We start from the raw sequence: 26,819 nt of genomic DNA, 5'->3' as shown, positions 1-26,819 counted from the left end.
ACGATGTCCGAAAAATGACCGTCGTGACCTTTGACATGACTTGACCCATAAACATCAGTTTGGATGATGTCCAAGCTCTAAAAGTCACAAATACTGATCAAATTTGTTCAAAATTTGATCAAACCTTCAACGTTACTGTACCTCTTTAGCACATATAAACGATATAGTTTGTGGTTCTATTATGCATATTCTAAACTTATTGATATAGACCAGTTGAGTTCAGGTTCCCTGGAACCTCTAGTTTAAAGGAGGCCTTGCATTGTGCTTGTTACACTGTCCACAGACCTACCCCCACCCCACCAATCACAACCATCCCTCTGGAACTGTCTTGCAGGTCACGCTGTACGAGTGCCATCCTCAGGGAGAGATTAAACTGCTCCAGTCCTATGTGGATGTTGAGGTTTGCAGGAACATAGCAGACATTGTTTGTGATTTTTCACTGGGACGTACAATATGATTTAGTATATCGGGCATCGCAAGAGATTCCCCAATAAAATACTTCTAAATGCATTCACCCCACTGTGTATGCATCACAAGGTTTGTAACCAATAGACAAATCAACACAACTGTGTTTGAAATTTGAACCAACAGTGCATTCAGAAAGTATTCAGACCCCTTCACTTTTTTCACATTTTGTTATGTTGCAGCCTTATGCTGAAATCGTTTAAATTCATTTTTTCCCTCATCAATCTTACACTCAATACCCCATAATGACAAAGAGAAAACAGGATTTTAGAAAGTTTTGCAAATTTATTAAAAAGAAAAAACTGAAATATCACATTTACATAAGTATTCAGACCCTTTGCTATGACACTTGAAATTTAGCTCAGGTGCCTCCCATTTCTCTTGATCATCTTTGAGATGTTTCTACACCTTGATTGGAGTCCACCTGTGGTAAATTCAATTGATTGGACATGATTTGGAAAGGCACACACCTGTCTATACAAGGTCTCACAGCTGACAATGCATATCAGAGCAGAAACCAAGCCATGCGGTCGAAGGAACTGCCTGCAGAGCTCAAAGACAGGATTGTGCCGAGGCACAGATTTGGAGAAGCCGATAAAAAAAATTCTGCTGCATTGAAGGTTCCCAAGAGCACAGTGGCCTCCATAATTCTTCAATGGAAGAAGTTTGGAACAACCAGGACTCTTCCTAGAGCTGGCCGCCCGGCCAAAGTGAGCAGTCGGGGGGAGAAGGGCCTTGGTAATAGAGGTGACCAAGAACCCGATGGTCACTCTGGCTGAGCTCCAGAGATCCTGTGTGGAGATGGGAGAAACTTCCAGAAGGACAACCATCACTGCAGCACTCCACCGATCTGGGCTTTATGGCAGAGTGGCCAGACAGAAGCCTCTCCTCAGTGAAAGACACATGAAAGCCCACAGAATCTTGTTTCTCACAGTCTGAGAGTCCTTTAGGTGCTTTTTTGCAAACTCCAAGCGGGCTTTCAGGTGTCTTTCACTGAGGAGAGGCTTCCGTCTGGCCACTCTGCCATAAAGCCCAGATCGGTGGAGTGCTGCAGTGATGGTTGTCCTTCTGGAAGTTTCTCCCATCTCCACACAGGATCTCTGGAGCTCAGCCAGAGTGACCATCGGGTTCTTGGTCACCTCTATTACCAAGGCCCTTCTCCCCCGACTCCTCACTTTGGCCGGGCGGCCAGCTCTAGGAAGAATCCTGGTTGTTCCAAACTTCTTCCATTTAAGAATTATGGAGGCCACTGTGCTCTTGGGAACCTTCAATGCAGCAGAATTTTTTTTGTAGGCTTCTCCAAATCTGTGCCTCGACACAATCCTGTCTTTGAGCTCTGCAGGCAGTTCCTTCGACCTCATGGCTTGGTTTTTGCTCTGATATGCATTGTCAGCTGTGAGACCTTATATAGACAGGTGTGTGCCTTTCCAAATCATGTCCAATCAATTGAATTTACCACAGGGTGGACTCCAATCAAGCTGTAGAAACATCTCAAAGATGATCAAGAAAAATGGGAGGCACCTGGGCTAAATTTCAAGTGTCATAGCAAAGGGTCTGAATACTTATGTAAATGTGATATTTCCGTTTTTTCTTTTTAATAAATTTGCAAAACTTTCAAAAATCCTGTTTTCTCTTTGTCATTATGGGGTATTGAATGTAGATTGGTGAGGAAAAAAATGAATTTAAACGATTTCAGCATAAAGCTGCAACATAACAAAATGTGAAAAAGGTGAAGGGGTCTGAATACTTTCTGAAAGCACTGTAGATCCACCGTCCTGAGCCATGGGTTCAGATGTGAATGCGAAGAAGCAAAACACAACCCTGTTGAAAGTGAATTGATGTTTAAGTAATCTTTACGGTATTTGCAAATGTCCTTGTCCATAATATATTAAATAAACTTTTATTTAACCGTTAACCATTCATCATGACTTGGAAAACTATGAAAATATTTTTTAAAAATAATGGTGCTGTAATGGTTAAAGCCACCAGTGAAAATGTGCCCTTCCTAATCCAAAAGCAGGGTTTGATTCTTTGTGGCCCAAGTGGTCACTGCGCTACATTTTATTATTTACTAGCTGATTGCCAACGCAGCACATGACACATTCATGCAGAACTCCTGTTTGGAAGCATGTTCCTTCAGTATACTTGTCCGATTAAAAAAAAATACAGAAAGTGTGGGTGCTTCTTCTTTTCCATAATACGACTAAAGCAATGAAGCATGTTTAAAATGAAAAAGTGAACTCTGGTTAAAGATCAATTGTTTCGGTAGATTGTAGGCCTTTATAAGTAGGTTCCAGCAGTATAGGTGTCTTCAGCAGAGACAGTACTGGAAGTGTGGGTGCATTATAAGTTATAACACATCTCTCTAAGAGATATGCTGTGTGCAGGAAGGGTGTCGGAGTGAACTCAATTCAATGTACAATGTGCACTGAGTGGGTTCATCAAAAATGTAGTGGTTTGAGAGGGTCATGAACCAGTGTGGCAGCTACATTCAAGTGTAAGGTGTGCACAGAGGGAGCTGCAGATGGAGGAAATGTTGAGTTGGATCTTGGAGACGGCGTGAAGCTGGAAGGTGTGAAAACATTTTGCTACCTCGGAGACATGCTGAATGGAGAAGGTGGATCAGACTCGGCAACGGTTGCTAGAGTGAGATGTGCATGGAAGAAGTTTCGGGAACTGAGTGGCGTGCTGACGAGGAGGGGAGTGTCGTTGAAGCTGAAGGGAAAGGTGTATGCTGCATGTGTGAGAAGTGTTATGCTTTATGGGAGCGAGACATGTGTAATGAACGTAGGGCAGCAACGAAGGCTGGAAAGGGTGGAAATGCGAATGGTTCGGTGGATGTGTGGAGTATCGTTGAGAGAGGGGACGCCAAATGATGAATTGCGAAAGATGATGGGAATAGAGCCTGTGATTGATGCTGTGAAGAGAAACAGTTTGAGATAGTTTGGTCATGTGTTGAGGAAGGATGAAAGTGACTGGTTGAGAAGAGTGATGGAAATGAATGTAGAAGGAAGTAGAGGACGGGGAAGACCGAGAAAGACTTGGCTAAATATGGTCGAAGAAGAAATGCGGGCAAGGGGGTTAACAAGGGGAGATGCAGAAAATAGGGCAAAATGGAGAAGATTGTCATGGGGACCGCAAGGCTAACCCCCACTCTTGCAGGGAAAATGGCCTTAAAATGCATGTTGTTGTTTGTTGTAGTAATATGTAATTGTAATATAATTATAGTAAGACGGTAATATGCTTTAAAAAAATACCGGACATTGCATGAAAAATATGACATTTTCTCACCTCATTAACCCTCCACCCCACCTCAAACCCTCCTCCACCCAAGTACCCAGTTTTCCCTCCTTGGAGTTTCTTTCTGTATCCATCTTCTCCACCCCACGCATCCTCTCCCCATCCCCATTATTTGTCCAAGTCTCCCTCTTGGCCTCCAACTCGGCTGTTGGTGTTTCACCCTCTCTCTACTGTTCCTTTTGTCCTATTACACCCTGATCTACTCAGTGTACTAGTACTAGCTCTTCCCACGAGCCGCGACTATATATACAAAAAAAGAAAAAGACAATTGGGTTTAAATTAGTCTGAGCGGTCCAGTAAAACATTTGGGCCATTCGTCATGCGATCGACAACATTGGAACCCTGAAGTATTGTGCAGATGTGTTTCCATGTTATTTTACTTTTATTGTCTTTGCGGTGGGACAGATAAAGCACCAGAGAACATTTTTATTTTTGTCAAATTAAAGGGTATCCCCATGTTGTACCCGAGGTCAGATGCAATTTCTCTGTTTACATGTAGACAGAGGAGAATTTTTACACCTGTGCCTGGACATATGACCGCATCACCGGACACCCACTGTTGGCTGTTGCTGGCTCTCGTGGAATCATTCGTATCATCAACCCCATAACCATGCAGTGCATCAAAGTGAGTAACTGTGTAAAATGTGGCTGTTAGGTCATCATATGTGCCACTTTCCTTGAATAAAATCAGTTCTGTGCTATGAAGACTAATTATATTACATTGTTTTATGATTTGGTGCCAATGTTTGTGCATGTTTTGGGGGGGGGGGGGGGGCAGTATTAATGAATCATTGGTACACAATCCCTCGGTCCAAAGGATGGCAAATTTAGCAATGAGTGGTTAGAAACATCAACGTATCATGAATGTAATGCCACCTCGGGATCCGAGCGGAGATCCACATCTCAACAAAGTGTAAACTCTGTGTGAATAGCATAAAAAAGGACCTTTTGAAATGAAGAGGGGTTAGAAATGTCACCAAGAGTAATGCCTGAAGAAGGTCTGCCCAGAGAAAGTAAGAAAGCAAATTGGATGAGAAAGTAAATGCCTTGAAGAACTTGTACATCAGCCAGCCCAGAGGGGAGAGCAGTACTCCATCAAACTGTGGATGAAGGCCTTGTAGGTGGATAGGCGTTCAGGTGTGCCAAGGAAGGACTTTGTATGATGGAGGATGCCCAGTCGCTGCCTAGTTTTTGAAGCCAACTTAGAAATGTGGTTTGCCCAATTAGGAGCATGGCTGATAGTGAGACCCAGGAGCTTGAGTGGCTGAACTTCCTCAAAATGATTATTAAGAAAGTAGATGAACGGGTTTCAGAGGGGGATATTAAGAGAGATTTGTCAGGATTGAAAGACGTTTTCCAAGTGTTTGATCACCTTGTGATTTGTCAAGGTCTGAAGAGAGGGAAGAGGCTGCAGCCTGCAAATGAGTGCATCAGTACACCGTCGTGTTCTGCAAACCCAAGGTGTACTGATGGAAACTTTTTCAAGTGGAAATTTTCACGACCTGCAGTCACAGTGCTTTACCTTCTGGAACTGCTTGGACTCATTTGTATCTGACTTCTCTTGAACTGTTCGTGTTTCTAGCTGGCTTCACTCACAGGATGTCACCTTTGGGGCATTCTCCAATATCACGTGCAAAAAGTGGTAGAATTTCCTTCACTTGCTTTTATCTACCATTCTCTCTGCATGTTTTATATATATATATATATATATATATATATATATATATATATATATATATATTGTAACGAATTTGAGAAAGTGTAACGAATGTGAGAATTATGGTTTTGTTGTGTGTAAATGTCACCCTCCGTAATGTAAAGAAAGGTCGAAGGTCGTCCTCGTAGTTAATTCCATAAACATACATGCAGGGCACCATATATCCTTTTAAATAGTTATTCCCTTATTCTATGTAGTTTAAGGCTGTGTTTCCCAATAGTCGACTCTCCATTGCACCGAATTAAATAAGAATAGGTCCCATCTTCAAAGTGGCAGGTTTGGATGGTTTTCACCGCAAATGGACTCCATTGAGCACGCGGTCGGTTGGGAGAAGAAAGGCGTGTTTCCGCACCTCGTCTTAGAAAGGAGGAGTAAGTCGGCCCCGCTCAACCAACCCAGCACGAAGGGGTTTGGCTTGAGCGGGTGGAGAGAGAACGATCTGGGAGGTTCGCGAAGGTCCAAGGGTGGGGCTTATATAACCCGCGGGAGACGCCCCCACCTCAGATGAGCAGATGAGTCCAAGCAGCTGAGATACGTGCCGCGCTGCAGAGGAGATACGGACCGAGGCAACGCAAGGAGCGCGCGACGCAGCAGTGCGGAAAGAGGAACTTCGCCCGCGCAGTTTGGAACCGCGGGAGTTCGCACGACCGCGGCTCGGCTTTTTGACGGCGGTGCCTTCCGGCCCGACCGTGCCCAGTCCCCGCTGGACCTTCCTTGCCTCTCCAAGCCATCCACCTTCAGCCATTCATTCCTACCTGCATTCCCCGTGTAAGTGTGATCGTTCGTCTGTCTTTCACGTTGTCCTGGGGTATTAATTAAGCTTGTATAGTTAAGCTAATATTTGCACTGTGTCTCCTTCCATTCTTTGTCTTTATTTTATTATCCTTCCTTCTTCCTTGGTTATTTTTGGTCTTGTAAATAATAGTAATAAATTATATTTGTTCTTCCTACCTTCGTCTTCTTCTTCACATTCGGTCGCTTTAGTGATTTCCCCCATTGAGGGCCCGTGGCGCGATTCGGCCGACGAAGATTAATCGGGTCAGTCTTGGTAACCGGCTCACGGTGCAGTTCGCTTCGCTCGGCGCAACCAGTCCATTACGCTGCAACCGTGGGCGGGGGGAGTATTTCCTTGCATACCGGTGGGTGTTGGTATTTAGGTCATAGGACGGTTGGGCCTAATACCCTACCCAGCGCCGACCGGGCGTGACGTCATACCCCCAGGACCACATCGGCCAGTCATAGACGAGGGGACTAATCCCCCCTTGGTAAGTGGGGAAGGCCGACGTTGGATTCCGTAACAATCTTTTTTCTTTTTTTTTTTGGTCAAATGACTACACCCCATTCGTGTAAGTAATAGGTAGATGAGGCATTCATTCCTGTAACATGGAAATATACTTGTTTTTACATTCAAGGTTTTGCTGCTCACCTATCACATTTAGACTGGTCACGTGCATTTCCCCATTTGAAATTCCCTTCCATCCTCACTTTGGTTGTTACGTGAACTCTCCCACACCCTTCTTGGGCCCCTGGATGCAGTCCGAGGCTGCACCCAATCTTTGTTCGAGATGTTACACATCACATGGTTATTTTCTGGTTACTGGTGCTGAATTGGGCAGGAATTTGTACTTTGTTCAGGGTCCCAGAGACAACTCACCTGCTATTCGCAAAATACATTGTGGGATCTTTACCATCCACCAGATAATGCTATCAGATGGGACACCCACTTGATGTCCATCCAAGGGACGGCACACTTTGTGGTGCAACGTCCTGCCTGTGAAGCACCAATCTAACAGTTTATAGTTCGGTCGGGAATCGAACCCAGGCTCTGCAGCTCAGAGGCAAGTGATTGCAAGGACATCAATAGCCATTGAACAAATCAATTATGTGCGATTTGAACCTGGGTTCTTCCAGCATCATGGGGCTCGTCTGTCAGCTCAGATGGAAATGCCACACAGGCCAATCGTTTTAACTGGTGAGCTTGAATATTTTGAGGTTCTGAAGGTCATAATGCCAAAAGTGTGATGTCCATTATGTCAGCTCTTCCTTTTGTCTTTCCCAGCACTACATTGGCCATGGGAATGCTATCAATGAGTTGAAGTTTCATCCCCAGGAGCCCAACCTGCTGCTGTCGGTGAGCAAAGGTGGGCCATGCCCCAGAAAGGGGAAGGGGATGGACTCTGGGTTTTGTCGTATAAAACACCCATTGGTATATTTCCCTGCACTCAAAGGTGTCAGTCCAACCTCAATTGAAAAATTTAATATCGTCATATTCAAGGCAAGCTCACTACCTGTTTTTGGAACTTTTATTCTGTCCGAGCTGCAGGTCTCACCAGCCTGTCATTGTTCAAATACAGCAAAGGAAATGCACCGATCCGTTCAGGTTATTTATTTGCTTTGGTGTTTGCACGAAGGAGAAATTATGTGTGCACATTGCACAAAGGATACGTGTCATGTGTCACGATGGAAAACTTATTGTGTGTGGGTATTGGAAAACTTGTTTTGGGACTCGGGAATCGTAAACGGTGTCACAGTGATGAGCACTTGGAACACCATACCGACCATACATGGCCCCAAAGATCCTGATTCACTCAACAACCTAGGGGGCCCATTCGTCCATTGGACCAAATTTTCATTGGTCTTCACTGCCTTGTAGCATACCTGTCTGCTGGACTCAGGGGTCCTCGGAGTCTTTTGGGTCCTCCGGATATTTTGGGTCCTCGGGATATTTTGGGTCCTCAGGATATTTTGGGTCTTCAATGTCTTTTGGGTCTTCAATGTATTTTGGGTCTTCAATGTATTTTGGGTCTTCAATGTCTTTTGGGTCTTCCATGTCTTTTGGATCTTCGGAAACTTTTGGGTCTTCAATGTCTTTTGGGTCTTCAATGTCTTTTGGGTCTTCAATGTCTTTTGGGTCTTCAATGTCTTTTGGGTCTTCAATGTCTTTTGGGTCTTCAATGCCTTTTGGGTCTTCAATGTCTTTTGGGTCTTCCATATCTTTTGGGCCTTCAGGAACTTTTGGGTCTTCGATGTCTTTTGGGCCTTCGATGTATTTTGGGTCTTCAATGTCTTTTGGGTCTTCAATGTCTTTTGGGTCTTTGATGTCTTTTGGGTCTTCGATGTCTTTTAGGTCTTCGATGTCTTTTGGGTCTTCGATGTCTTTTGGGTCTTCGATGTCTTTTGGGTCTTCGATGTCTTTTGGGTCTTCGATGTCTTTTGGGTCTTCGATGTCTTTTGGGTCTTCGATGTCTTTTGGGTCTTCGATGTCTTTTGGGTCTTCGATGTCTTTTGGGTCTTCGATGTCTTTTGGGTCTTCGATGTCTTTTGGGTCTTCGATGTCTTTTGGGTCTTCGATGTCTTTTGGGTCTTCGATGTCTTTTGGGTCTTCGATGTCTTTTGGGTCTTCGATGACTTTTGGGTCTTCGATGTCTTTTGGGTCTTCGATGTCTTTTGGGTCTTCAATGTCTTGGGTCTTCAATGTCTTTTGGGTCTTCAGGAACTTTTGGGTCTTCAATGTCTTTTGGGTCTTCATTGTCTTTTTGGGTCTTCAATGTCTTTTGGGTCTTAAGGATCTTTGGGGTCTTAAGGGTCTTTAAAGGTCGAAGGGGTCTCAGCAGTCTGAAAAGTTAAAAGGTACATTTCAGTAGTAAGTAATACGTAATTAATTAATTGACGTATGTAATTAATAGCCACAAGAGTATGGCTCACACACAACTTATCCATTTATAGTAGATGTAGATTCATGCTTGAGACTTGCGGTCCTCACCTGCTGCTGTTTTATAACCCGAAAAGTGAAAGTATTTAATTTGCAAACCTCAGCCTTATTTTGTAATAACATGTCATATAGTTGTTAACCACAACATAAACCAGCCTCAATAACATAACATCTGAAAGAGATTGTTATTTGCTAGCAGTGTAACAGAACACTTGGACTGCCCAGTACAACAGGAGTCCCTTTGATTCTAGTGAAATAAAAAATGGTGTCCAGGCAGTCCTAACCCTCATCACATGTGGCTTCTTATCGACAGATCATGTCTTGCGCTTGTGGAACATCCAGACAGACACATTGGTTGCAGTGTTTGGAGGAGTCGAAGGACACCGCGATGAAGTCCTCAGCGCCGTGAGTCATTTCTTAATTTGGAGTCTCATAGCTTGAAGATTACTCATGAGAGCATCAATCACATTCCCACATGAGGCTGAAAATCCTGGGCATTGTCAGTGCCCTCTGATGGGTGGCTGAGGCACCTGCTTTGTAGCTTTCTCTTGGTTTTCCTTTGTCTCCAATCGCCCATTGTCTGTCTTGCAGGGTTTCATGCATTTGTGGATTAACCTACTCTTTGCCAACAAGCTGTCTTTATGCTCACCTCATCTCCTGTGTAACTGATCTCTGGAAACTCCTTCCTGTATCTGTTCAATCTCACTCTTCACTGTACTCCTTAAAGGTGGCAGCTCATCATTGTTCATGTCAGTTCTCATAATATCTTGAAAACTGAAAAATATCTTGTAATTTTACGATAATTCACCAAATGTCCGTCTGTCCATCCGTCCGTCCGTTCGAAGGTACCGCAAAAACGGCTGAACCGATCGCAACGATATTTTGGGTGGGTAATCCTGGGACCCCCTGGGGTAAAATAGGCTGTATTGTTTCTCCAATTTCAGCTTTGGTCTCCAGCATAACGTTATTTTCCTGGGTACCGCACAAATGGCTGCACCGATCGCAACCTGACGAATGAAAACACACAGTTAAAAATAATGGTGGTGAATTTGGTGGTGAATAATGGTGGTAATGGTGGTGGTGAAGTCCATCCACAATCCCACAATCAGACCTTTTATAAGGACATGGGTTCAATCCCTGCTTGAGAGAATGCCAACCCCCTCCCCGCCATCACGGTCGTCTCTCCAACTCACAATCCCACGAGATATGCGGAAAGGACGACCCAAAACCAATTATCTTCTTTTTGATTCGTATATAAACATCATTAAAAGTAAATAATGACCTCGGCCAAATTTCAAACGACGTGGGTTCTCTACATGAGAGAATTCCACATAGCTATTTGGGCGGTGTATACGCTAACAGATCGCTGTCTCCATCGATCTTGCCAAGGCCGTAACACCTATCGGCTCAAAATCCTTTTGACTGTTGACTTGGTAGTTTTTACAATTAAGGAAACACGTGTTGGGAGTACATACTACATAGCGATTGTGAATGTGACAGCTCTGAGGCGTCTTTCGCTTCACATCACAGTGACGGCGAGCACCGACATGGCGGCTGTAAGATTAAAATCTGGCTTCAAGCCCCCTCACCACCCAAAGCCTTCAACAAGACATATTAACACGCTCCTCCCCCTTCATTCCCATTCTTCAAAGCAAAGCGGTATAATTTGTTGTATCGCCATTATATATTACTAGCAACGGTACCCGCCCTAAGGGCGGGGCTTCAATTGGGAGGCGCAAATGATTAAACGATTTATATAAACATCCGTTAACTCATATCACATTCAAATCATCAAATTCTAAACTATTTTTAGAATTCCAATAAAAGCCACATCACTGTTCATATCGGTAAATATTATTCCATCGTGTTTTAAAATCGTGATATCGACTGTACGCTTTTCTTTAGGAAAAAAAAGGAATGAATTTGTACCTCTTCTTCAGCTTAGAACTTCAGGAAAGACTACATTGCTGATAAAAGTTCCTTTTCTCTCTTTGAAGTTCTTGGCAAACATTTTTATGTTGTCGCTGCTGCCAACGCGACGCATGGCATTATTCATTACATTCATTCATTGAAGCCCCGCCCATAGGGCAGGTACCATTGCTAGTAACTCATAACTGAACGACTGTTTAACTGGAGAGTTCATAGAATATGATAGCCTGCACAGTGTTCAAGTTCAGTATATACAGTACTGTACTTCAAACTTAATAAAACAATGATTTTAACGATCAGTTTAAAAAAAATCCAGAAGATTAGTGCTATTGTAGTAGTCCAGAAGCAGTCCCAAACACCGTCCTTATACACTACCTAATTGAACCTTTATTTAAATTGAAGTACTGTAAAACCCTGACATTGGTGGATTTCACATTCGTGGATCCAGGGTATTCGTGGTTCATAAAATATGGCTGTTTCTACATTCGTGGCCCTGTGCTTTGCATATTCGTTTTTTTGCGGGCACAAAATGGTTTCTTGCATAATTATTTTATCATATATTTTTCATCAAGAACCATGAATGATTAATATTGTTACGGACGCGGTTAAGATGTTATTTTGACCGAGCGGTGGTGTATTACCGCGACCGAACAGTTATTCCCCGATTAGAACCCGATTCCACCCAAACGTTGGCCGGATCGCACCGCGGCTGCTCAATGAGGGAAAAGACTAAAACGACGAATGCAAAGAGGAAGACGAAGGCAAAGAAAGGTTTGGAAATACTACTAAATTTATTTACTATTTACACACATAAGCAAAAAGAAAGCAGTCACGTTTATTTACAACACATAAGACGCAGGTGACACAGTGCAAATACTAGCTTACCTACAGTCTTAATTAACCCAGGACAGAACAAACAAAAGACAGACTCACGCGGGGAATGACAGGAATGGCAGGAGGTGGATGGCTGGAGGTGAACGCTTGGTGGAGCCAATGCGGAGCTTGGTGGAGGTGAACGCTTGGTGGAGGTGAACGCTTGGTGGAGCCAACGCGGAGCTTGGTGGAGCCTTGGTGGAGGTGAACGCTTGGTGGAGCCAATGCGGAGCTTGGTGGAGGTGAACGCTTGGTGGAGCCAACGCGGCTGGTGGGGGGTTGGTGTGACGGGTTCTCTCTCCTTCCCTCACAAGCTTCAGGACTCTTTCTCTCTCTTTCTTAGTCCCACCCAGTCCAACAACTTCCTCTCTTGCTTAGTCCAACTCAAGGCCTTCCTGTCTTCTGATCTCCTCCCTCCTCGACTCTCTCTGGGGGCCTCTGCCTCGGGTTATATAAGCCCCACCCTTGACCCTTTGCGAACCTCCCCAAAACGTTCTCTCTCCGCCCTCTAAAGCCAACCCCTCGTTCTGGGTTGGTCGGCAAGGGCTGGTTCACTCCTCCCCTCTATGACGAGGTGGGGACCCGCCTTTCTTCCCCAACCCTGCCTCGTGGTCAATGGCGGATGAAGGGAAAACCGCCCAAAATGCAGTTGGCAATTGGAAGGGAGGTAATTGGCAATGGCACTCGAGGCCTGGCAAAGACGAAAGGGGAAATGGAAGTTTTGGGAGTGGGAATGAAGGGAATCTATCTCTTTCACTGGTGCAATGGAGTATTTCTATTAATGGGAGACACAGCCTTACCCTAAAACACAGAATAAGATATAACTATCGAAAAGGGGTATTCTATGATTAGCTGACGTGTATGCTTGTGGACTAATTATGGGATGCCCTTTTGACCTTTACACAGCTCCGGAGGCAGGAGGCGCAGAATAACAATAATAATAATAATAAAGCACACAATCAAAAAAACATACAGTCCTCATATCCGCAACACTGCACCCTCCTCCTCTTAGGCACGGCCCGGGCCTACAACTTTTATTTAGTGTGACACGTAGGTGTAGTTCCCTCTACTTTTAACCTGACCCTGAGTGCGACAGTTTTTAAAACATAAATAAATGTGTCCCGCTGCTCCATTGCACCCTGCCTAACAGACTTACGCCCACAGTTAACCGAATTGCGGAATGGTCTTCAAACTACACACTGACGGTGGGGAGCATTATTTACAATGACTCTGCTTTTATTTACAACACTAACCCAGGACCTGTAATTGTTCTTTCTGGGGGGGAGACAGTCTGCTCTGCATCAATGCACCATTAAAGCACCCAAAAACGCACCAATACACACCCAAGCACCAATCGGTGCAGTCACCATTGTTCAAGAAAATAAAACCAACAACCCCTAACCCTGCAGGTGATCTCTTGCTCTTCGGCTCCCCCTGCTGGTTATTATTATTGTCTTCCAGTTGTTGTCATTCTTTCATTTTCTTACTGGCGGCCTATTTGTATTAAAACTTGCACCCAATGTGTCCTTTTTATTTTATTTTATTTATGGCCCACAGGGCCGACCGTGTGGTTCACCTGTGGGGCATCGGTGCCCTGTGGCCCAGGTCCGCCAGCAAGATTTCGGGCCCTCATGGCCAGTTCCAACAGAGGGGCCATGCCCCAACCCATGGGGTCCATCAGTGGTGCTCGGCCACAGGCATGTGGTCCATAATGTGGTGCATCGATGCAGACAGCTGGTTCTGAGAGTGCCGGGCGCACAATGGCCGACCCACGCACGCTCCCCTCGGCGCCCAATGGCGCACAGGTCATGTGGGAGACAAAAGAGACAAATGAGCGAGGGGTAAGGTCACAAGGGTACACATCAATAAGGCAATGCAAGGCGAAATGCGTACGGAGAGTGAAATGAGAAAGCTCGTCCCTACCGTACGTCACCCCCCCTGTCACCTACACTACCCTTGCCCTTACCCCATATTTACAAAATCTACACATTTACAAATTCGTCGCTAATGTCTCGTCTCCCCATATTTCTTCTACACCAAATTCGTCTCCACAATCCCTCCAGCCAAAATTTGCCATCATCAATTCATCATCAATCCTCATAAGGAGGAAGAGATGGAACACAAAGCACAATGTCACACCCACGTCATGATGCGTCTCACAATCCAAACATTTGCATCATAAAAAATAATCAAACAACCTGGCATGGTGTGGAGTACCTGTCACCTCAGGTGAGTGGATGCAGATGGTGCGAGGAGATCCTTCTTCCTAACTATCCTCTAAGTGACTTTAACACACTTTACACTACCCGGGGTCTCTCCCTGCCAATCCATTGGCCAACTTACACTATGGGTTCTAAAAACCAATTCCCATTGACTAAACTGTGGTGCTTCTCAATTTGGAGTCTCACTCCCCCGATTCAACTCCCGGTGCCCTTGCACAATTTCTGGGCTGGGGCGTGTAGCTCTCCCAGCAGGTCTACCCACCTGCACACCTCCACCACTGTAGTTGCCACCCGAGCTTACCTAGCTCCTCACCCTAACCTAACTAACTGGGGAAGGCCCCTCCTGGCTCTGTCACCCCTTGGTGCCCTCTGGCACTGGGCTACCCGGGTCCGTCCTCCGGATCCTCGGGCCCCATCCACAACTACCGGCTCCCAGAGCCCACCTGCGACCTCACCTGGCCGACATCCTCACAGTGGTGGAGTGCCCAAACCAACTACACACACTAACAGGCTACACGCCCAGCCATTTCCACAACACTAATGCACCCATCCAAATACCATTCTCTCACCCGCACCACAGATGCCAATATCCAACCACAATTTACCTGTACCCTCTACCTAACACTTACACTACCCGCCCCGGGTATCCGTGATGGGGGTACACTCTTCCCCCATTCACACCTTCGCACCATCCACTCCACTCCATAGTTTCCATCCTACTCACTCCATGACCATCCATTCCAATACTCCAGATATTCCACACTACCATTTATTCCATACAGCCACATACACCTGTTGTTGCACACCTGTGCAATCACCTGGTGCCACCTGCACCCTCCTTCCTTCCTGGACCATTTGGTCATCACAATACACATCACCTTCTCTCCCTCATACACTGCTCCACGCACCTGTTCAGTTGCACACCTGTGCAATCACACCTGTTCAATCACACCTGTTCAATCCTCACACACACGGCATCATCTCAGCTAACTACTCCCCTCAGAAACTTGCGCTTCCCAGTCGCCCCTTTAAACTATTGCGCTCCCACGTCATTATCATCCACTCTACTCTACCTGCGTCCCCACTACAGGTGTCATTGTCACTAACTAATCTTAACGTTACCTAATGTCATCTTCGCTAGATCCCTACACACAATATCCTAACCCACCCGGGCTAGTTTTCACTGCCATCAACCCCATAATCTAGTGCTCCTTTGCCCCCCCGCCTGTGAGGGATGGTGGATTTGCCATCCCACCACATCGGGGAGGTCCTACTATCAATTTCGCTCGTCCAAATCCAACAAATCAAAAATTTGCCATTTACTGCTAATCACCGTACCAATCATCAAATTTTGCCTTTTTCTAATTTTGGGTCCAAAACACTAACCTCATTACCCGTCTGCTTATTAGATCCTCTCGGTGCGCCAATTCACGTCTACAGCCCGGCTTCGTACAGCCGAGCAATGAATGCGGGTTGTTTTGTGCCAGCGGCTGGATACGTCCCGCATTCGGGGCAGGGACGGGGGCTTACCCGGGCCGAGATCCCACGCACCACCTCGGCGTGGAGCCATCCAATGTCCTGATCTCGACCTGCCGGCACGTCTCAACAAAAAGTGGTCGCCATGACGACCCTTCCTATCGAGCTGCCCGCTCCGCCTAGTGGAGCACGGACGCGGCCGTTCAAAGCGAGGCCCAGCGTGGATCGCGTACGGCGGTCCTTTCAAACCCGCCGTGGCTCGGATCCCCGCTGGTTCTCGCGGCACGCGAAGCCCGGCACGCACCGAGGGCCCGATTCGGCTAAAAGTCGCTCTAACCGCTAACCCGGTTACCGTCGATGCCTCACCTGCATGCTTACACGCATACGCTACCCCTTTCTTGCTCATACCTCCAGCTGTTCCCATGCTCCTCGTACCTTTCCTTACACACCTCGGTACACTCATTCCGCTCACAGACTTGGTCACACACCTGACCACCGAACACCTTGGCACACATTCGTCGCTCGCACACCTCACCAACACACCTCTTCGCGCCCCCTCCTCGGTCACCTACTCTGTGACAATCACAGGTGTGCTCTCACTCGCACACCCAACCACGTGCCTCACGACCAACTCAGGTGTGCATTCCCACACACGCTCTACCATTCCAGGTGTGCATCCTTCCATTCCAGGTGTACATCCTCGCTCACCTGTCACAACCAACTCACGCTCCGTGTCACTCTCACTACTTTCACCTCCATTCTTGACAAAGCACTCACCCTTACTCTCGACAGCGCACTCTTTTCTCATGCACCTGTCCGTTACACACTTTTCTCGCGCACTCTCTTGCGCACACTTTTTCGTTACTTCCTCCGTAACACTCACCACAGGAATGCATTCTCCCTCACTCTTGACAGCGCACTCTTTCCCCATGCACCCGTCCGTTACACACCTTTCTCGCGCATCCTCTTGCGCACACTCTTTCGTTACTTCCTCCGTAACACTCACCACAGGTGTGCATTCTCCCTTACTCTTGACAGCGCACTCTTTCCCCTTGCACCTGTCCGTTACACACTTTTCTCGCGCACCCTCTTGCGCACACTCTCTCGTTACTTCCTCCGTAACACTCACCACACCGCGCTTCCATGTGCTCCCTCGCACACGCGCTACGACCGACTCACTCTCGACAGCACACTCACTCCTTGGCGCGCACTTTTTCCTCACACACCCCATGGTCGGACATTCTCGCACACCTCTTTTTTCGCACACCAGACCTGTCGCACACTTCACCAACGGCCTCTCACGAACACCCGGGTCCAAACCAATCCCCAAGCCGACTGGAGCTGCCCTCACATCATCTACATTTCCACGTATATCGCCACTCACCTTGGCACCTCGTCTCCGCACCTCCTCTGCCACCTGCAAACTCTTTATTTGGTTAGTGAGCACCTCATCACGATTCGAGCACAGACCTTGTACCAATTCCATCACCTCCTCCTTTATTTCCTTTTTAGTTTCCCTTCGTCTCTTCTTAATTTCACTCACCCCTTCTTTCACCTCCTCTAATTTTTCCTTTACTTCCTTCATCTCTCTGTGCGCCCCCTCTATCTCTTCCTCTAACGCCACTTTAACCGTTTCTATGTGCGTCCTCACCTCTCGGTCCTTCGTCTCCATTACTTCTGTCACCTCCTCCAACTTCTTCGTCAACCCCTCATGTACCATCTGACATTCCTTCTGTGTCGCTATTAATTCGTTTTTTGTGTCGCTTTTAACCCCCCGATTATTGCCGTGTTCTTTTCCACTTGGTCCACTAGTTCCTTTTGTCCCACTGTCAGCTGTTATACTCCCTTCGTCAGACCCTCTATTCCCCCTTGTAACCTCGCCGTATTATTCCTCACCTCTTTCTCTATACGCTTTTCGCCTCGCTTTACCTCCTCGCGTACCCCCGAGACCTCCTCACTTACACCTCGTCGTATCTCCTCTTTCATCTCCTCCATCTCTTTTGTAGATGCCACCCTCATCTGTCCCAATTCATCCCTCTGAGCATCGTTTACTTTCTAACCCGATTTTCACCTCCTCTATCTGGGTCCCCATCTGTTCGATTTCCCGGGCGGATTGCTCCCCTATTTCCCGCAATTTGTCTTCCATCCTATTTTCTAACCCCATTAACCCATTTTTCACCCCCTCTAACTGATTCTCCTGGGCAGCCATTCTATTTTCCACCCCCGTTAACCCATTCTTTACCTCTTTTATCCCGTTGTCTAACCCCTCAAATTTAGCTTCTAGCCGTTCCCCCATTTCTCCCATTTTGCCCCCCATTTCCCCCATTTTGCCCCCCATTTCGCCCCCCAATCGCTTACTATCAGCCCTTGCTTCGTCCCTCATTGCCCCCATTTGCTCACTCTGTCGCTCACTATTAGCCCTCAATCCCACAATTTGGTTTCCCAACCGCTCACCCATTTCTCTTCGCTCTCGGGTGGACTTATCATTTTGGGCATCCATTTTTGCCATCATTTGAATCATAAAGACTCGCATGTACTCCGGCATTTCTGGCTCGGCTGCCGCGACCACGTGCGCAGCACAACTTGGTGCTGCTACGGTCACAGGCGCGGCAAAATTTGGTGCTGCTACAACCACGTGCGCGATAGCGCCATTTTGTGCGTCTGATACCCCCTCAACCACCTCCTCCATATACATTACCCCGAGGTCCTGGGTTACTCCTAACCCCTCCTCTAGCTCACCCACCGGCATCCGATCGCCTTGACCAGCCATGGCGCGATTTCAAAATTCGGGTTTTTGTAAAACAACACAAATTTCCAGCAGCTTGTAATTTTGAGCGCGTTAAGCGCGCTTCGGGCCTCGTATCCCACTCCCCGACACCAATTGTTACGGACGCGCTTAAGATGTTATTTTGACCGAGCGGTGGTGTATTACCGCGACCGAACAGTTATTCCCCGATTAGAACCCGATTCCACCCAAACGTTGGCCGGATCGCACCGCGGCTGCTCAATGAGGGAAAAGACTAAAACGACGAATGCAAAGAGGAAGACGAAGGCAAAGAAAGGTTTGGAAATACTACTAAATTTATTTACTATTTACACACATAAGCAAAAAGAAAGCAGTCACGTTTATTTACAACACATAAGACGCAGGTGACACAGTGCAAATACTAGCTTACCTACAGTCTTAATTAACCCAGGACAGAACAAACAAAAGACAGACTCACGCGGGGAATGACAGGAATGGCTGGAGGTGAACGCTTGGTGGAGCCAACGCGGAGCTTGGTGGAGCTTTGGTGGAGGTGAACGCTTGGTGGAGCCAACGCAGAGCTTGGTGGAGCCTTGGTGGAGGTGAACGCTTGGTGGAGCCAACGCGGAGCTTGGTGGAGCCTTGGTGGAGGTGAACGCTTGGTGGAGCCAACGCGGCTGGTGGGGGGTTGGTGTGACGGGTTCTCTCTCCTTCCCTCACAAGCTTCAGGACTCTTTCTCTCTCTTTCTTAGTCCCACCCAGTCCAACAACTTCCTCTCTTGCTTAGTCCAACTCAAGGCCTTCCTGTCTTCTGATCTCCTCCCTCCTCGACTCTCTCTGGGGGCCTCTGCCTCGGGTTATATAAGCCCCACCCTTGACCCTTTGCGAACCTCCCCAAAACGTTCTCTCTCCGCCCTCTAAAGCCAACCCCTCGTTCTGGGTTGGTCGGCAAGGGCTGGTTCACTCCTCCCCTCTATGACGAGGTGGGGACCCGCCTTTCTTCCCCAACCCTGCCTCGTGGTCAATGGCGGATGAAGGGAAAACCGCCCAAAATGCAGTTGGCAATTGGAAGGGAGGTAATTGGCAATGGCACTCGAGGCCTGGCAAAGACGAAAGGGGAAATGGAAGTTTTGGGAGTGGGAATGAAGGGAATCTATCTCTTTCACTGGTGCAATGGAGTATTTCTATTAATGGGAGACACAGCCTTACCCTAAAACACAGAATAAGATATAACTATCGAACAGGGGTATTCTATGATGAGCTGACGTGTATGCTTGTGGACTAATTATGGGACGCCCTTTTGACCTTTACACAGCTCCGGAGGCGGGAGGCGCAGAATAACAATAATAATAATAATAAAGCACACAATCAAAAAAAAATACAGTCCTCATATCCGCAACAATATTTAATTATATAGCTGTTGTTTCGTTTTAGTCTTGTGATTCCTTTAGTCCACACACGATTAAAGTGTGATCCCCAAAGCACATCCTGATCGCAGAAAGAATCGAGTTTCAACCGCTCGGAGTCCAAGCGTGAAGGAAGACGGGGCACTCTGCATTATCTTACGAAGTTAGACATTTAGTTTAAATTGCATAATCTTGAACGTCCTGGCATTACAGTCCTTGTTTTAGAATTTCCATTTTATTTTGGATCCAAAATATTTTTGTAAGCATTCTTAATGAAAATGTAATTATGTGCATTCGTGTTCTTAAATGTCTCAAGTTAAACTTTTTTAATTTTCCCTTATAAATCATGAACGACTGGGAACTAATCCCCTTTTCCCATTGAAACACGCATTGTCACAAAATACATGGATTTGACATTCGTGGCATTTTCCAGGAACGTATCCCCCGCGAATGTCGGGGTTCTACAGTACTGTGAAACTGGAGGTTCTTGGAAGTATTATGACAGGCGATTTGTATTCTATAGTGTTCATATGTGTAATTAAATTTAAATAAAATAAAGATGGTAAAAGTCGTGTAAATAAATTATTCCATGTTTTAACACCATTTTCCGCAGTGTCTTTACATTACCCAGATCTAACATGTTACATTAGTTATCCGTGCCTGTTGTGCATGTCCTTATGTGAAAGAGTATGGTAAAACGAAAGATGTCTTCCTATTAATGTTCCAATTTGTGTTAAAAATATAACATTCGATTTAAATATGTTGTTCCTCGATCATAAACTGATAAGGCAGAGGCAGATGGACGGACATGAACCAATTGCTTAACCTCGCTTATTGCTTCGTGTGCGTGAGGTAAATATGTAATGTTTTGTCAATGTAAAAAAAATTATAATGTAAAAATGTTTCAGTTCCATTTTCTTTTTGTAACCTTTTCTGTCCGGTTTGATGCCCGGAATCCCTTCTTTTGAAGGACTTTGACCTGCAGGGTGAAAAGATCATGTCTTGTGGAATGGATCACTCACTGAAACTCTGGCGTCTCAACTCCGAGCGCATTCAGAGAGCCATCCGAGGATCGTACGAATACAACCTTAACAAAACAAACAGGCAAGTGAAAGTCGCACACACATCCATTTCCATCATCTTTCTTAAAACCGGGGTACACACCGTGATCATTCATCCCAGCAAGCTGGTACACAATTTGCCGACCTCGGAAGGATGACAGGCTGAGTCAACCCCCCTGGCGTTAATTCAGCGATCGACCGGGATTCGAACCCAGGATCCTAGGATCCTAAGCTGGCATCCTAGCCGCTAGCCCAACACCAGGGTTCTGGTTTTGTTTTTGTTTTCTTTGTTTTTTACTAGGGCATGCCCGTACGTGGGTGCAATGCCCGTACGTGGGTACGTGGGTGCGAGTACGGTGACAATCCCCCCCCCCCCTCTATTTACATGAAATGGTTTGGTCCATGAAATGTTTTGGTCCATTCGCAACGCCAAAGCGAACGGCGAACGGCTTGCGAGTACAGTGACAATCCCCCCCCTCTATTTACATGAAATGGTTTGGTCCATTCGCAACGACCACAGAACCCCCCCCCCCTCTATTTACATGAAATGGTTTGGTCCATTCGCAACGCCAAAGCGAACGGCGAACGGCTAAATCGCCATAGCTCGGTAACTACTTGTCCGATTAATTTCAAACCTTGAAAAGGCACATCCTCGGGTCCCCAGCAATATACCTGGCAAGTTTCAAGTATATCGGACCCGTGGTTGTCGAGAAACAGCGGTCACAGACAAACACACATACACACATACACACAGAGATTAATGGAATTATAGATAGATAAATACAAGTATGGAAGCGATTGATAGTATCTATGATTTGGATGACACGATTATCATTTCAAACTCCACTAAAAAAAAAAAGGAAGACTATTTTAAGGTAAATGCTATAACAGGAACAGACTGGAATTCAAACGGAACAAAAAGTTTTGGTCTGTACATTACGGAATGTAATTGAACAGAACAACAAATGACTGAAATTTGACTTTCAAAAGGCATTCAATAGCATTGAAAGACGATCACTACGGCAAATATCATAGCCTTTCCAGATTAAACAATTAGCATAAAATTTTCAACACAACGCCCACAGTGTAATTAGGTTTATCTCAATAAATGTCTGACTTCCTCAAAGTAATCACCTGTGTTTGGTACGGCTGGGCTGTATTCTCACACCGGTGCTGCTTGGACTAGTTATGCTCTTTGGAAAGGTACATCCAACGTGGAGATCAAAAGATGTCCATGAACGTATGAAATTAAACTCTTCAGGGGCAATGCCCTCGCAGTTCTTCTCTATGGATCAAGACGTGAAGTTCTATCAAAGAAGTCCAAAAGTAACAGGGAAAAGGTCGGGAAACAAAAATGGGGAAGGCCCAAAGGAACGCAAAAGAGCCATCGGTGATGCTCTCGCATTCAGCCAAACATGTTGAGGGAGAGGTGCATGAGAAGGAAGACTGACGTCGGTTTTCTGCACTTTATACGCCTGATTGTGCGAGAATATCATTGAGGTTCACAATATGGTGCTTGCTAGCTTAACGTGCCTTCCAATTGATTCTTAGTTCCATTATGCAGCAATCTGATAGTGAGTTGCTTCCTGAAAATGGCTGCTTGGTAATTGCATGATTTTAGCACTCTGTTTGGATTGAAGGCCATTATCATGCACGCCCATGCTTCTGATGCATGCCGAATCATTTGAGTATCCATACCGTAATTTTGGTTTTGCCACGGGGACATTTCTCCTTCTCTCTTCCACAGACCTTTCGCCACTCAGAAGATTCACTTTCCGGACTTTTCAACTCGAGACATTCACCGTAATTATGTTGACTGCGTGCGCTGGTTGGGAGATTTCATCCTTTCTAAGGTAAGGCTGCTAGCACTGCGATGTGGCTACCCTATGTTGTTTTCCTCTGCGGACATGTTGAAGCGGGAAGAATTTGCGGTTGCTCAAAATGACCAGCCATCATGCGTGGTTTTCAGTCCTGTGAAAACGCCATCGTGTGCTGGAAACCGGGGAACATGAATGACACGGTGGATACGATCAAGGCGAACGAAGGGAACGTTACTGTGCTGGGCCGTTTTGATTACTCCCAGTGTGACATCTGGTACATGAGATTTTCCATGGACTTCTGGCAGAAGGTGGGAACCCCTTCAGCCTTCACAGGCCTGGGGATTTCAGATCTCATCGGTAACCGTTTTTCGGTTCCGTGATTTAAGTTTATGGGAACCGATGGGAAACAAAATTCCGGTTCCGTACCTAAACCTAATGAGAAACGATTTTTTTTCCTTTAGAATTTGTAAAGCAAAACATTTGTAATACAAAATTAAAAATATAGTCTCAAATAATAAATCCTGTCATTTACATGTATGCAATGTAATTAACGCATGTTCATTTTTGAGGTTGATGTTTATTATCAGAGAAGAGCAAATTCTGTCAATTTGATGGGCTTATCCTGTTTTAAAATTAATAAATTAATATTATTAAATTTTCGTTCATTTTTAAAATGTCAATGATATTGTATTTATTTCTTATTTGTGGACTATTGTTGTTGTAAACTGTTATCAATCTTTATGTTTTAATATTGAAATTATTTGCATTTAGCGAAGTAATATAGACCTACCCAGTACTGATGTAGGCCTAAGTATTTGTTAAATAAATTCTGGATCGGAACAAATGTACTGCAGTAGGTTCGGTTGTCAGTGTCTCCCTTTACCTTGTGAACATAGGTCACGCCATTCACGTAGTTTACAATCGCCGTCGGTGGTGGACCGCTTGCGCCCCGGCGCGATGCCTCCTTCCGTATGTCTGTGTAATGAGTGGCACATACTTTGCAGCGAAGCAATGTGACCAAGCCTTCCCCATCGCAATCCGCTTCAAAATCGTCGCTGAATGACCATTTTCGTCATGTTTTTAAGGCGACATTTTCGGGTTTTTTCGCTTAGCAACGGATGCCATTTTGAAAAGGAAGTCTGTGATTTAGACCAATGCGCATGTCCGTCAAAGCGGAAGTCATATCGCGAACCTGAATGTGGGAAACTACATGCTATCTGCTTTGCCGGCCTAATTAATAAAACTCAACTTCTAAAATAGTTAGCTGAACATCACACGTGAAGGTAAATACTACATCTTTTTGCCTTACACTGCCTTTCTTCAATGGGAAACGTACTTTCGGTTCCGTGTTTTTGCTATCACGTTACCGACACGCTACCGGTAACGATCGTTTCCGTGAAATCCGCAGGCCTGCTTCAAGAAAACCGCCAACCCTGCCCAAACTTCACAGTCCTCGGTTTTGACTCTGGCTTGTGGTTCATGTGAGGGTTGTATTTGCACAGAGCGAGTGTGCGAGTAATACCGTGCGTTGATCAGCAGGAACAAACAGATGAACAAATGTGTAATTAGACAAATTATTTTCTCATTATTCCCTCATGTTCTTCAAGACAGGTGTTCACCACCATCTGATTGTCCGTAATCCTATACCATGATCTTTTTTATCCTCGTTAACCCCTCCCAAATCCCTCCCAGTTTTCCCTTCTTGGAGTTTCCTTCTATATGCATTTTGTCCACCCCATGTATGTGTGTTTTACATCCTATTTTTCTCTGTTATGTCCTGATCCGTTCACTGTACTAGGTCTTCCATGAGCCTCGACTATGTATACAAAAATAAAAACTTATTGTTGATGGGATTTGCGAGGAGTTTAACAAATCACAAAATTGGTTTAGCTTTTACAGGCCACGGATAGACATTCGAGAGAATATTGTTTATACAGAAGTCTCAGCTCGTGGACTTCAGTGTCACAGCTACACCCCCAGCAAGTGATGCTACCCACAGCCATGTGCTGTATACTAAAGAAGAAGAAGTTTCTGGCATAGCTAAATGACCAAGGGTAACAAGTTTACAGACAGAGGTAAACGGGGGACATGATAGATGTGAGGAAGAAAAGACAAAAGCGCACACAAGTGCAGAGTTGGTTGGCAGTAAAGGAAGATGGAGAAATATAAAAGGAGGATGGGGTTGTGTTTTACTGAACGAGAGGAAAGGGACTCATCAGGTGTGGACGACATTGGGAATAGAGTATGGGAGAAAGCATGAAGTCTTTCATATTCTGCACCTGTGGAAAATTTTAATATTCAACACCTATAGATCTTAACCAACCTGCATTTATTCTTGAGTATTTGTGATTTTATGCAAATTTTGGTAGTTACAGTATCTCGATTTTATGAAAATGTATATTTATCTTGATTTTCTGAAACTTAGATTGTATTTGTCGTTACTTTTTTAATTCAGTCAATGGCCTGTGCAGGAGCTGCAACACAAATCTCTCTCTCTCCCCTACACACACACACACACACACACACACACACACACACACACACACACACACACACACACACACACACACACACACACACACACACACACACACACACACACACACCGGACTTGAACACCGGACAAGAAAACACTGGACGTCACACACCACATTACTGCGGCTGAACATGCAGGAAGTGATGTCTGGGGGCACTCTGGGTATTGGTGTTGCCATCTTTATGACGTCACATTTTTCCACACTCAGCGGGGCAATTGAGAAGGAATTTCCTCCTCCACATGTTTCACAACCTATGGTTGTTTGTCCATGCTTTGTCTTTTTAAATACTGAGCATCAAGTAAGGAAGCAGCACGTACCATTTTTAAAGTCTTTGGTATGATTAGGCCTGCCATTTGGTGTTTTAACGAAAGTTCACGTCGTCTGTTTTTCCTTTTATTTGACAGATGCTGGCTCTGGGTAATCAGGTTGGGAAGCTTTTTCTTTGGGACTTGGAGATGGATGACCCTCATAAAACCAAGTACGTTTGGGTATCTTCTCGCATCACGACTAACAGCACAGTGCACACACGTACAAGCACATACAGATGGGGAGAACAAGGCTGTTAAAAGAGAAAGGGTGGCAAAGGATGAAAGGTCACACTAGAAAATCTTCTTTTTTTTTTAGCACCGGGGGCTCATCGGTGCTATGTCTCCACCATTTTTAGGTGCATTACGCTGACGCACCCAAAGTGTGTCTCTGCCATTCGGCAAACGAGTTTCAGTCGTGACAGCAGCATCCTCGTGGCGGTGTGCGACGACGCGTCCATTTGGAGATGGGATCGCCTCCGATGACACGTTACGCAGCTGCCTTTACGTCTTCATGGGGAAATTAGGCTGCAAGTGGACAAGTTGAGTTCTTCCATTGTAACACATCGTCGGCACTTCGTCCTTACTGGTGCTGTGCCTTTCTCTGGTGCCCTCGCTCATGAGGCACTCTGTCTCTGAGAATATTTCATGTTCAAGTGCCTCGCTCTGTCACACTGACGCCCCTTTTTTATTATCGTTTCTTTTCTACTTTATTGTATGTTCACATTTGTTTGTGCCTTTAAACTCATATTCTACAAACTATTAGCATAAATAAGTAGGTACGTTATTTGTTTAGAGTTGTTACCAAGTATGTTTTGCAGGCACAGTGTAAATGTGAGGATTTTGTATCAATAATAAAATGCCTGCTCTGAGCAACCTTTTGCTCTTTTGTGATCCATTTTTTGTGACTTGAAAAGGTGGTTGCTGAGGTAGATGATCTTCAATATATTGTGCACCGTGGTGTCTGTCTGTCCGTTTGTCTGTGTCCTGTTTATGGTGGCCACTTCCTGCGCTGCGTTTGAAAAGCTGTGCAATCAGGCAAACCTCATTCACAAACTTTCACTTTTGAAATGACGGGAGTACAGGCATGAACTACAATGTCACTCAGTGGAGCGCATACCTCTGCCAGGATGAATAGTTTATGTTTTGTATCCCACTGATAGGCCGGATCTGCATTCAGAACTTGACCAAAATCGAATCGGCTTGTTCTTGTCACATCCAAATCATCCACCAGGTTTTGGCATAATCCA

General features: G+C 45.5%; 1 protein-coding gene across 2 annotated transcripts in view; it reads left to right on the top strand.

The window, feature by feature from the left end:
- The window catches only part of EED (embryonic ectoderm development), a 32,342-nt gene extending 5,897 nt beyond the window's left edge, over positions 1 to 26,445 (top strand). The window contains exons 4-12 of one of the 2 annotated variants that reach the window (XM_068110689.1): positions 335 to 400; positions 4,265 to 4,390; positions 7,542 to 7,623; positions 9,508 to 9,599; positions 20,817 to 20,950; positions 22,655 to 22,760; positions 22,877 to 23,035; positions 25,669 to 25,742; positions 25,929 to 26,445. In XM_068110689.1, coding sequence (XP_067966790.1) covers positions 335 to 400; positions 4,265 to 4,390; positions 7,542 to 7,623; positions 9,508 to 9,599; positions 20,817 to 20,950; positions 22,655 to 22,760; positions 22,877 to 23,035; positions 25,669 to 25,742; positions 25,929 to 26,055 — 966 coding nt within the window. In that variant the 3' untranslated portion in view covers positions 26,056 to 26,445. The remainder of the gene's footprint in view (positions 1 to 334; positions 401 to 4,264; positions 4,391 to 7,541; positions 7,624 to 9,507; positions 9,600 to 20,816; positions 20,951 to 22,654; positions 22,761 to 22,876; positions 23,036 to 25,668; positions 25,743 to 25,928) is intronic. The other variant, XM_068110690.1, reaches the window with a different exon arrangement.
- Positions 26,446 to 26,819: the final 374 nt, after the last annotated feature.

The sequence above is a fragment of the Myxine glutinosa genome, chromosome 3 (assembly GCF_964187855.1).
Source record: "Myxine glutinosa chromosome 3, kmMyxGlut1.1, whole genome shotgun sequence".
Classification (NCBI taxonomy): Eukaryota; Metazoa; Chordata; class Myxini; order Myxiniformes; family Myxinidae; genus Myxine; species Myxine glutinosa.
The sequence above is the reverse complement of the archived record's forward strand: the minus strand, read 5'-3'. Positions and strand labels throughout refer to the sequence as shown.